The 12011-nt window shown below is 62.0% G+C and overlaps 1 protein-coding gene across 6 annotated transcripts in view; it reads right to left on the bottom strand.

Moving 5' to 3' along the window:
• Positions 1 to 12011, bottom strand: part of ADCY7 (adenylate cyclase 7) — a 58964-nt gene that overhangs the window by 2721 nt on the left and 44232 nt on the right. For 5 of the 6 annotated variants that reach the window (XM_053906086.1, XM_053906085.1, XM_053906083.1 and 2 more), the window contains exons 11-24: positions 9723 to 9914; positions 9554 to 9588; positions 8968 to 9051; positions 8669 to 8741; positions 7196 to 7293; positions 6392 to 6476; positions 5881 to 6006; positions 4914 to 5015; positions 4097 to 4290; positions 3144 to 3237; positions 2584 to 2739; positions 1881 to 2027; positions 857 to 961; positions 509 to 623 (exon numbers count right to left, since the gene is read on the bottom strand). In XM_053906086.1, coding sequence (XP_053762061.1) covers positions 509 to 623; positions 857 to 961; positions 1881 to 2027; positions 2584 to 2739; positions 3144 to 3237; positions 4097 to 4290; positions 4914 to 5015; positions 5881 to 6006; positions 6392 to 6476; positions 7196 to 7293; positions 8669 to 8741; positions 8968 to 9051; positions 9554 to 9588; positions 9723 to 9914 — 1606 coding nt within the window. The remainder of the gene's footprint in view (positions 1 to 508; positions 624 to 856; positions 962 to 1880; positions 2028 to 2583; positions 2740 to 3143; positions 3238 to 4096; positions 4291 to 4913; positions 5016 to 5880; positions 6007 to 6391; positions 6477 to 7195; positions 7294 to 8668; positions 8742 to 8967; positions 9052 to 9553; positions 9589 to 9722; positions 9915 to 12011) is intronic. The other variant, XM_019455982.2, reaches the window with a different exon arrangement.

Raw genomic sequence — 12011 nt, 5'->3', positions numbered from 1 at the left:
GCTGAAATGCAGGTTGGAGGGGGCTTCCCGAGCCTGTGACAGGACCTCTCACTCGGGACGTGGGAGAGGTGCTCCCTGGGCGGCCCTCTTCCCAGCTGCTCGCTCCTGACGTCAGGCTGAGGTCATCACTTTTCCAGTATCCGCTCATCTCCCAGCAAAGAATAAACGGGCTTTGAGTCCCAACCCCGTTAGCTAACACGGAGCAGTCAGGCTCGTAACTGCTTTGTTCTCAGTATTATTTTAAGGATTCCAGCCCGATTTCTGGTTCTCCGTTTTCTGTAGTGATACGTTCTGATGTAAACTTTCAAAGGTAACTTTATTAACAGTATGCAAAGAAAGAGTAGTTACCCAGTTGCTGGGGTTGTGTGGCCAAGAGGGATTTCTCAGACCTTTCCTACCATCCAGTCAGGTGCACCGACAGACCCGAGCGTGGGCTTGCCGGGCTCCGGGACCCACCGCAGCCTCCCACCCCGGCGTGGCCCGGCCCGCCCTACCCTCGGGCCCTCACCGACTCGCAGGCGGAAGGAGTTGAAGGAGTGCCGGTTGATGCCGTCCAGCTTGCTCATCAGGGCGATGCTGAACTCCACCATGATGCCGATGTGCGCGTGCTGCCGCTCCAGGTCCTGTGGGACAGGGGCCGTGGGATCCCGTGCCCCGTCTTCCCTCCTCCACGGGGTGTTAGCCACCTCACTCCCCACCAGATGCCTCCCCCGGGCTGAGTCGTGAGGTCCTCTGCCCCTCCCTCATAGGACAGGGCAGGAAGGGGTGTCCCCTCGAAGTCAGGTGATAGGTCTGGGAACTGTTGAGTCCCCCTAACGTGGGGCTGGGACCCGCGGCCACCAGCTCAGCTCGGTACCTGGTTCTCAGTCCCTGAGGGGACGCTGAGCCCCACGGCTGCCATGTACGTGCTGCCAATGGTCTTGATCTTCTCCACACTGCTGAACTTGGGCTTTAGGAGCAGCTGTGGGACGAAGGGACACAGAGCCGTATGGCCCAGCCGCAGCCCAGGCCCACCCCAGGGTCTGAGAAGGGGTGGGGTCCCTCTCGCCACTGCTGCTAAGTTCTCACGCTCGGCCTCCCCATGTGGGCAGACAGCCGGTCCACGCAGGGACACGGCCTCTGACTTTCAGCCCTGCTCCTCCTGACTCCGGCTTCCCGGGGTTCGTCCGTCTGCTCCTCGGCCCCTCCTGGGGCACCTGGACTCTCCTTTTTAAGGACCAAGCACAAAGCACAGCCCAACAGTATCTACCCAGGAATGTCGACTGCTTGCAGCTGAGAATCAAGTCCAAACCGACTGACTTCCTCTAGACCAGCTGACAGTGTAGACTTGCTGGAAATCAAACTACAGGAGCCCCTCCCCTCACCCACTCCAGGACCCCCAGGGGACGCCTAACACCTCAGACTCCCGAAGCCTTTACGGTGAGTGCTCCCGCCTGCACGCACATCCCTACGATGTTCAGCGTACACGTCAGGCACAGGGAAAGGTCAACAACAGAACAGAACAACGTCCTGTAATAGAAGCTACGTGAATGGTCTCACTCAGAAAGTCTTTACTGTATTCATTCATCCTCCTCCTCGTGAGGACACGAAGCGAGGTGAATGACCTGGCCGTTGTGACATGGCGTCAGGCTACAGCTGACCTTCTGACCACACGTCAGGCGGAGGGTCCGCTCCTTCCGGAACACGGCTGACCCGGGGAACCGAAACCGCAGATAAGGGACTGCCAGTTCTTCAAGGACCTAAATCTAATCTTCGCAGGCTGCCCGTCCCAGAGAAGATAACAACACTTACTGAAGAAGCGAGGAGAGGCAGATGTGCACCTTCGGCCGTGCGTGTCGCTCCGCGCCCCGCCCCCCCGCGGCTCGGCCCAGAGGCCCTACCTCGTCGAAGTCGGAGATGATCTCGTTCAGCAGACGCAGGCACTCCAGCCCCTCCTTGTTGACGTCGCACTCCGTGTAGAAGACTTTGAAGTCCGGCACCGACGCAAACATGACACACACACAGTCGTAGGACTGATGGTACCAGTCCTGGGTGGGGGCGGGGAAGGAAGCAGGCCACCTTAGGCCCCCCGGCCCCGGAAGGGACCGGGAGCAGACAGGGACGCGGCTCCTCGGCCGCCCCACCAAACTCGGGAGGGGGCGCCAGGCAGGTGCCGCTCCGCCCGGCTTCCACGGAGACCCATCTGGGGGCTGTTGCAGAAATAAGGCCGTGAGTCCGCTGCTTGGGGCAGGCCAGGCCCTGGTTGGCTTTGGCCCTTCGGTACCCTGGGTCTCCTGGCTGAGGCTGAGAGCCCCTGGGGTGGGAGGAGGTCCCAGATCACAGGAGACCTGGCTTCCGCACCCATTGGGCCTGCTTCCTTATCTGTGAAACGGCGACCCAGAACTGGCGGAGCGCACGCTTTCATCCACACGGATTGTCCAGATTACAAATGCCTGGACGTACATCCGGTCCTCACAGCCACCCTGACCCGTGGGCCCCCTCGTACAGGGGCGAGGTCCAGGGCCCCGGGGGTGAGGTCCCGGGGGCTGCATCCGGACCCTCAGACGCCCTGCCCTAGTGACCCAGGCCCCGCTCGCACCGCACCTCATTTAGCTTGTCACCAATGAAGTGTGCGGCCACGTGGGCTGGCAAGACGTTCTCCAGAAGGAGGCGGTTCACGTTCTCCATGGTTTCAAACTCCTCGTGTTCCTTTTTGAACTTCTTCTTCCACAAGCAATCCAAGCGGCAGTAATAGTCAATCTGCAGACGATGGGGGAGCATCAGTGTCCTGGCCGCGGTGAGCGGGGGCAGAATGACACAGGCCGAGAAGCAGCAGGGCGCGCCCATCACCCTGGGGCTGCGGAGCCGTCCCGTCCGCCCTTCCACCCTCTGTCCCTGGCAAATGGCTCCCACTCAACAGCCACCTCCCAGTGGCCTTAGAGTCCCAGTCAGCCGTGACTCAGTTCTCAAGCGACCCACGTGACCAGATGTCACTGGTGTCCTGATGGGAGGCGATAACAGGGAGGTGAGGACGCGGGGACCCCTCCCCGAGGGACCAGAGCTTCCCTGCAGGGCTGTCTGCCCCAAATCTGCGGAAGTTCCCGCCCCATCCCAGTTCTCTCTCCGAGCTGAGCAAGGGATGCTGGGGGCTCCCCAGGCGGTACCTGTCTGGAGAGCATGATGAGGGTGACGTAAAACAAAACCAGGTAGAAATTGATCATTGCCTTCGGGTCCTTCCACAGACAGAACGGGGAGCTGCTGGACACGAAGGGAAAAAGCAGGAGTCATCTCCAGCCTCCCCCCCAGTCCTCAGATGCAGGGGGCGGCGGGGGGCGGGCCAGAGCCAGCCTGCGGGAAGGCGTGAACGGGACAGAGATCTCTGCCATCCGAGCTCGTGTCCTCATGGCGGAGACGCTAAAGGCAGCGTCAACTTGTACAGAAAAGAGGGTTTGACGGGGAGGTGGGAGAGGCCTCACCGCGGCGACACCACAGCTCACACCCGGATGACCAAGGATAGCCACGGCAAAGTCTGCAGGAAAAGCTCTGCAGGCAGGTGAGTCCTCAAAGTGAGTCGGGGACTTCCAGGTTGGCAGGTGGGGTTTGCAGGTGCCGCAGACCCACAGGAGCAGGTTTTGTTCTGGGTCCCGAAACTCCAGCCTTCTAAGTTCAAGGGGAGCCAGGCCCCTCTCCTCAACCCACCGGGGCCGAGAGCCCCCAAAAGCACCCACACGCCAGCCCTTCGAGTGTCAGACAACAGTGCTTTCCAGAACTCTCTGGACCTCCAGGACACGGATGAAGGAGGGGGCCTGGACTAGAGCTGAGGCCTCCCCCCGGCCCACCCCCCGAGCGGCATAGAGACCGGATGACCCAGGAGGCCTCCGTGCGACCAGGGGCGTCCCCCAGAGAACCTGCAAACGAGTCCCTCTCCAGCTCTGAGCGTAGCAGCCCGAGACCGTCGCTTGCCTGTCACATGGCAAGCGTGCCGCCTGCAGGTCCACCCCACAGGCGTCCAGTCCAGAGGGGACCCAACGCAACCGTCCCGCAGCTCGAAACGACGGCGGAACCAAAGGGAGGTGCTGCCGTGGAGCACGGTCGGGAGGGGCGCCGCGGGCCCCACCTGAGGGTGCCGTTGGTCTTGGTGAGGTTGGCCAGGCTGTGGCTGCAGCAGTCCCACTGCCAGCACGGGGAGATGTTGAAGAGCACCAGGTAGGCCACCAGGGCCACCGTCAGCAGCACCACCTTCAGCTCCAGGCTCATCCGCAGGAAGACGGAGCAGGCGACAAAGGCCAGGATGCAGCTGCAGGTGTAATACTGGGGAGGCGGGGGGACGTCGGTCACCGCGAGGCACCCCCCGGACCGGGGGTCGCCAGAGAGGGCCGCCTCTAGCCGCGGCACACTGACCCGGAGCCCCGGCCCCGCTCGGGGGACCCGTGAGGAGCCGGCCTGTTTGCGGCGCTGCCCTCTTGCCTTGACGACCCTTCTTAACAAAGCAGACAACAGAGTCTAAAACTTCACTGTATGTTTGCTTCTACTTGCGGCAAACGGGCTCCTCGAAAGGAAAGAAGGCGGCGGCATGTGGACGTGACCAAGGTGGTACGCACACACCCGAGCGGCCTCCCTGCCTCCGGCTCGGCCAGGAGCCTGCCCTTCCCGAAGTGCATCTCTGCCCACATTCCTGTCCGCAAGATCATGCTGTGGCTCCCCACTGCCCCCAGAAGAGAGACACTCATGGTCCCCCCTGATCTAGATCAAAGCCACCCCTGGCCCCATCTCCCAACTGGCCCCGCTCCACCCCCCTGTCCCATAACCTTCTTGCCCTTCAGAGACCAGCTCCCAATTCACCACCACTCGGGATGAGTGCCTTCAACCTCTCGAGCTGTGCGGGAGCGGTCCAGGTGGGGACATGCGGTGCCCAGAAGTTCGGCCGCACTCACCGGGAGGAGCTTGCACGGGGCCAGCTCCCTGCTGCTCACGTCCCCATCCGCCAAGCTCTGGTTGCCTGCAGGCTGCCTCAGGGCCGGGAAAGGCATCAGCGGCTACAGAGGAGACAGGTCACCATGAGGGGTGGTCCGGGGACCTGGGACTCCAGGACCTGCCAGGACCAAGCAGGGGTGGGGAGGGGCCAGAGGGCTGGGCCCGAGGCCTCCGCGACATCTGCCAGGCCCAGCTCTGAGTGTGGCCAGAGTCACTGCCCCAATTCCCCAGCACGGTCCTCAGCTCCACAGTGGGGTCTGGGGGAGAGAAGGGTGTAGAATGAAGCCATACGCACACTGTCCCCAGAGCATCAGAAGCTGGTGGTGGGAGGTGTGGGGGGTGGGGGGAGAAGCTGGGATCAACATGGACAATGAGCCCCCTGCTCCCCAGGTGACACAGAGTGTGGTGGTCACAGAGTCTCCAGGACACGGAGACACCCTAGCTCTAGATGTCAGAGCTGGGAGGACCAGCAGGGACAGGTGCTGTCTGCAGCACTGAGCACGCGAGCAAGGCCTGAGAAGCAGGGGCTCAAGTGTCCTCCGGGCCTGTGCCCGGGCAACCACTCCTTAGTGAGGAAATGGAGTCTCAGAGAGAGAAAGACAGGGCCTCCTCAGGGGACCACAAAGAAAGGCGAGGATGCCAAAACGCTGGTGATTCAAGACATCGCGGCCTCGTGGGGCTAGCCACGGAAGCTCTATGGGGTCCCCAAGTCCTCGTCGGCAAACCGGGCCTGCCTCGGGAACCTCCCAGAGCCTGCCCGCTGCGCTCTGCAGGGGCTACACCAGATGCAGCTCTCAGGCAACAGGATGATGGGATTCGAGAATCTGAAGCTTCCCAGGGTCAAACACTGGCCCCCTCCACCCGGGAAGCATGCTCAGGCTCGTGGGGTCCTTGCCAGGGCCCGCCTCCCCCACCCCCGGAACCCACCAGGTTGACGATGGCGATGCTGAGCAGGCTGCCAATGGTCAGGATGGCCAGGGACAGCCGCAGCAGGGGCTGGGTCTCCACCCTCTCGGAGATGGCCTGCAGTGTCCCTCGGGCGGGGCAGCACCTCTGTGGAGGCACGGGGTCAGGTGGCCGGCGCCAGCACCCGGACAAGGAGCCCACGGTGCAGCGGCCCGGCGGATGCGCAAGCTCCCAAGAGCTCTGCTAGTGACCGTCAGCAGGTGCGCTGTGCCCGTGCCCAGCCCAGAGCTCAGCACTCATGGGGTGCACAGACAGAAGGGACGTTCCCACCCTTCGGGCCAGGGACGGCCACAGCCACTTGGGGGCCACCAGCAGCCTGGGAGGGCAGATGACTGGGAGAAGCGCCCGGCAAACTGTCATCCAGGCAGGAGGGGCGAAGTTGAGCACGGAGGGCTCCGGGGAAGGGTGGAGGCAGCGGGAGGGCCGGTGGGGCAGGGCCTGGCCATGTGCCCGCTCAGGCTTTCCCACTCACCAGGAACTCGTGGGCAAAGCACAGGCCCAGCACCAGCCCCAGCACACAGGCCACCAGCCCGAAGGACACACCCAGGGCCGCCATCCTGGAGAGGAGAAAACCTTAGTTCTGGAGGACCGTCTGCCCAGGGCCAAGTCACAGGCAGGCCCCCCTACCCACCAGCACCCCAATTCTCCAGCTCCCGGCCACTTCCTGCCCCCCCCCCAGACTACTGCCTACACGCAGCAAAGGGGATCTTTGAGAACTGTGGTCCAGCTGCCCACTCCCGGCACGCAGGGCCCGTGGTTACACAGACTTTAGACTCCTGTCCGGCACCAAAGTGCCATATAAAAGTGCTTCCTATTTGGTCTTTATTAGGCGCATACTGAACCCCAGTCCTCGCGGACCCTTTGGCCAGACCACCCTTCCCGAAACCGCCAAGTACCTGACCTTACTCCTTCCCTGTGACCTCACCCCCAACCCTTCCCCCCGACCCAGCAGGGCCTTTGAAGCAGGAGCACGAATCTCCGCGGCTCCTGATACCCTGGCCGTGCGCCCGGAGAGGGCCCTGAGCCCACAGGGGACTGGGGAGGGGAGGCGTGTGTGGGAGGGGGAGGCCTGCAGCCGGACAGTCAGTGACAACAAAAATCAGCTCTAGTGACCCCAGGCGTGCGGCCACAACCCCAGTCCAGTTTCTCCCGTCTCAAAAACCAGCCCCCTCCTGCCGGTCAAGAGCGCCGGCAGGTCCTCTGGTGAGCCCTGCAAGGTCACCGCCCCTCCCGGCCCGACCCCAGTGGGCTGGACAGTCCCGCCACGCCAACTGACCTGGGCAAGAGCAGGACGTGAACGAGCAGGATGCAGACGAAGACGAGGCTGGCGCAGGCGAAATAGTGGCGGACCCGGGGGATGGGCGCCAGGCGGTACTGGGGGCGGTGGGGACTATCAGGGGTGGCAGAGGCCCCGCCCACAGGGCCACTTGCTCTGACCCCTTCATCGCCCACCCCGGCTCGGGTTAATCACCTTAAAAACACCCTCCTTGAGCTCCAGGTGGCGATGGGACATCATCACGACCAAATAACCCTCATGAGCTCCACTGGGCATGGCTCCTTGATGTTTAGAGCCGTCCCTGCCCCTCCCCTACCCCGCCCGGGGTCTCTGACTTGATTTCCCAGGTTCCTGAAGAACCCATGGCCCCAAGCCTGTGGATGGGAACCAAGTCTGAGCTCTGGGCTGGTGGTGGGTCCGTCCCCAGCCCAAGCCAAGGAGTAAGGCCGGGGCTGAGCCCCTAGCTAGTGCTGTCTGCCCCCCTACACCGGGCACAATCTCATGGTCTCCAGCCACAGGGCTCCTACCGCAGATGAGCAGACTGAGGCTGGGACGCTTGGACAGCTCAGTCGACTCGTGATGTTGGCTCAGGTCATGACCTCGTGGTCGTGAGATCGAGCCACACATCAGTGGGAGCAAGCCCCACACTTAGCGCAGAGCCTACTCAGGATTCTCTCTCCCTCTCTCCGCCCCTCCCCTACTCGTGCTCTCTTTCTCAAAATAAATAAATAAAACTTGAAAAAACAAACCAACCAACCCTGAGGCTCAGAGAGTCCAGCAGCCCACCCGGGTCACACAGCTAGTGGAAGGCTTGCCAGACAGGTTTCCCGATGACCACACCTCCCCCAGACCCCAAGCTCCTACGGAGCCGCCAGCTCAGGGAGCCCCAGCTAGAGAAAGACCCCCCAGTCCTGGACGCTGAGAGGGGAGAGAGGTCCCAGCCCTGGCCACACAGATCAAGGGTCTGTGAAGTAGGCAGCAAGCGGCCATCTGTCCCGCCACATGAGGTTTCAGTGGCATAACGTGTGTACCTGGGACACTGCCAGAACCCAGTAGCGCTCAAGAAATAAGTAAACGCTTGGTACAAAAAGCATGTCGTCGTGCAGCCAGAGGGAGAAGCACTTTTTCCTAACTATAAGGCTGATATTGTCAGACTAAGGCGTGCACTGGCCCTTATGGGCAAAGCTCCCTAGCATCTGAATGGAGCCTCTCCCAGACCCAAGAGGGAGAATCACTGATGGGGGCGGGGTGGGGGCGGGGGGGGGGGGGCATGTCAGGGGTGAGCCAGCAGGAAGAGAGTCCAAACAGAGCCAGACTGGGCACCCCCCCACCCCCATGGCCAGCCGGGGTGACTCCCCACCACCCTCCCTGAACAGACGTGGGAATGTTGGCTGTCCCACAGCCTTCACATCCGCAACCCCCCACCCCCAGGCCTTGGAGCCCTCATTCCTGGGGCTGCTCGGGGGCCCTCACCTCTCGCTCAAAGCCCTTCTCCAGGAAGATGGACCCAAAGGTGTAGAAGTCATCAGACTTGGAGCAGCAGGGCCTGGGGGGTGGCAGACACAGGCCGTGAGACCTGGCCCGGGGGACTAGGGGGCCCCACCCTTGAGAGGAGATGGGGGAGGAGACGGGGCCCACCCGCAGGAGGCGAAGGAGCCACCGTGGACACAACTGGAGCTGGGCCACCAGACACCAGGGCGCAGGGTGGGCCTGGCCAAATGGGGAACCCCCATCCGAGGGGGACAGGACAAGGAGAGGCCTCAGAGTCTCACCTCGTGGAGCTAAGCCCCTCGATGGCCGAGAGGATCTCCTCGTCGTATGAGTCGTCCTCAGACCTCCCCTTGGGGGATGCACTCCTGGATAGGAAACCCGGAAACCCACAACTGCATCACCCCAGGACCACAACTTGCCCAAAGGCAGGAGTGTAGACGAGAGGGCTCACCCGGATGGGTCCCCAGATGCCTGCCAGAGGCCCCAGGGACACAGGAAGGTCCCACTGAGGCCCAGAGAGGGCAAGCGGAGACCCCACACCAGACAGCATCACCCAGCTGGCCAGAAGCTCAATAAGAAGCAAAGGACAGACCTCGGCCCCCAGGCTAAGGCCTCTTCCGCTAAACACACACGGGTCCCTCACACCAACCCCACCGACCTGACCGCGGGGTGGGTACACAACTCTATTATTGTAAAGTTCTGATTCCTAGAAACACTTTGAGCCAAGCCATGGCAAACTCCATGGTCAGGGTTGCCCTCCTGGACAGAGGATGGTCAAGGCAGCCTGCCTGGAGGAGGTGACGGGGGCAGGATTTGGCCAGGAAAAGAGGCCACAGGTTGACAGAGAGGAAGGCACAGTGCATGTACCTGTCAGGGGCCCGGTGGCGCCGCAGGGGAATGGCCTGGAAGAGAAGGGAGAGAGGAAGTTATTCTGCAAAGCAGGACCCCTAAGTCTGTCCCAAGACTGGGTCTATCATCTCCCGCACTCTCGGATCCTCGGGGCAGGTGCGGAGCAGTCTGGGAGGGAGGGTCCTACCTTGGGCCTCCGTCCGTTGGGGATAGGGGTCTCGTTGCTGCTCACGCTCTCGCGGTGGTTGAGGTGTGCAAAGGGCCGTGCGGCCCCCCAGGACTCGAGGTAGCGGGTCATGCGCACGGACGCCCGCATCTTCAGGGCCACATCCCCCTTGGGCTTGGGGAGGTGCTGGCTGGGCGGGGGCGGCTGCTGGCTCTGCGGGCAGACACAGACACGGCCTGTCCAGTCCCCTCCCCTCAGCCCAGGAAGGGGCCACTGTCCGGATCCTGCCCAACCTCCCCTCCCCCAGCCCGACACTGAATGCTGCCCAGAGCACTGGCCAGGCTGGTGGAAAGAGAAAACGACAGAAACACTACAGGTCTGCAATCTCCTTGGGGACTGGCTGCGGCCCAGGACCCTCTTCGGCTGGGCTGCAGGGCAGGTCCCGGCTCCAGCCCTGTCCTTCCCAGGCGGGCAGGACACTGGGGGTCACACACAACTGTGCACAGCCCCTCAGAGCCTTCCCCCGTGTCCCCAGGGAAAGATCGTGTTAAAGTCCTAAGCCCTAAGGCCCCACTGGGCCCGTGAAGCTCTGTGGAGCCACTGTCCTCAGGGCCTGAAAGCCCACTGGCCTCTCCCCACAGAGACACCCTGGGGAGACAGTGCCCAGGAAAGCCACTGGCCGCCTACCCTGCCCACCCACATGTGGCCGGCACATGTCCTTCCTGAAGGAACAGCTGCAGGAAGAGGACTGTGGGCCAGGAACCTGAGAGACAGAGCGCCGGCCAACAAGGGGCCAGCCCCACCCCTTGGGGCAGCATTCCAGGGCATTCCCCTCATGTGGCCCCCACGCCACAGCAGGGACCGTTACTTGCCATGTGCCTGCCGTGGCCGTGGCAGGCCCGGGGTGTCTTAGCCAGGCCCTGCCTCTCCATGGCCCCCTTCCCCCACAAGGAACGACAGCTGGGGACCCCTCCCTGCTGGGGAGGGTTGGCAGGACTAGAGAAGAGCGAGAGCGTCAAGGCCACCAAAGACAAACTTGGGTCATCTGCAAGTCCCCTACCCTGTGAAGGTTCCTGCCTTCCAAGAGTCCCTGTCTCCTTGGGTCCCTGCAAACACCCACATGGACCAGCACCTATAGCCACAAACACTCGCTAAGCCACAGGCGGCAGCTTGCCTGGAAACTTCTAGCCTCCTTTCGGGATAGAAACATTTTTAAACCCTGAGAAATGTCCGTCTGCCCCACCGGAAGGAACAGCTGGAGTCCAGCCTCTGTGAAGAGTTTTGGGGTCCAGAGAATGTGCTGTGCCCTGCAGAGAGCGGCCTGCCCTGGGGTCAGGGGAGGCCACGTTCTCTGTCTCCCCTCCACCGGTGGGTAACTCTACCCACACAGCACCCAGCTGCTCAAATTCAGGGTCGCTGGCACTTTCCAGACACCTGGGCTCCCCAAGAAATAAACGTCTATAAAGATCCATCAGCTCAGGGGCGCCTGGGTGGCTCAGTCGGTTGAGCGTCCGACTTCGGCTCAGGTCACGATCTCGCGGTTCACGTGTTCGAGCCCCGCGTCAGGCTCTGTGCTGACCGCTTGCTCAGAGCCTGGGGCCTGCTTCCGATTCTGTGTCTCCCTCTCTCTCTGCCCCTCCCCCGCTCACATCTGTCTCTCTCAAAAATAAACATTAAAAAAAAATTTGTTTAAAGAGAAAAATAAAGATCCATCAGCTCGGAGTAAAAATGCACCTATTCAGAAGCAGGAACGGGGAGGTCACTTGTGACCTTCAGCAGCCCACAGGTGACCCCACCTGCCACCTCTGGACACTTGTCCCCCAGGGGTCCTCACACCTAAGAAACGGTGTCAGGGCCCACGGAGGCCCAAGATGGGAAAGGGCCTCCGCGTCCACAACAGGAGACGACCTTGAGCTTGCGTGTGGTGGCCTCTGTGCACACACAAGGACACGTCTCCAAAATATGTCATCAGGTGAAGAAAGCAACAGGGTGGGGCACGCTACCCTGGGCTTGGCAAGGGCAGATGACCGTCTCTCAGTCTATTTACATGTGCACAGACCTGTCTGTGCAAGGAACTCAAGAATCTCAACCACGCCGGTCCCCTTTAGCGGGGACATGCCAGCTGCACACAGGATGTGAGGGCGACTGTCCACAACACCCCCTTCGTGCCCTCTGCATTTTCAACTCTGCGAATGAATGACATTCAACCAAGATGGGGGAAGGCAGGGCTGCTGGGGAAAATGTCGGATGCCCCATGAGATCCTGCCCAAAACACGCTCATGCTAAAAACTTCTTCTTCGCTGTTTATGT

Source organism: Panthera pardus, unplaced genomic scaffold (genome assembly GCF_024362965.1).
Source record: "Panthera pardus isolate Hobbes unplaced genomic scaffold, ASM2436296v1 HiC_scaffold_18, whole genome shotgun sequence".
NCBI classification, from domain to species: domain Eukaryota; kingdom Metazoa; phylum Chordata; class Mammalia; order Carnivora; family Felidae; genus Panthera; species Panthera pardus.
Note: the sequence above shows the minus strand (reverse complement) of the source record. Positions and strands in the feature narration are given on the sequence as shown.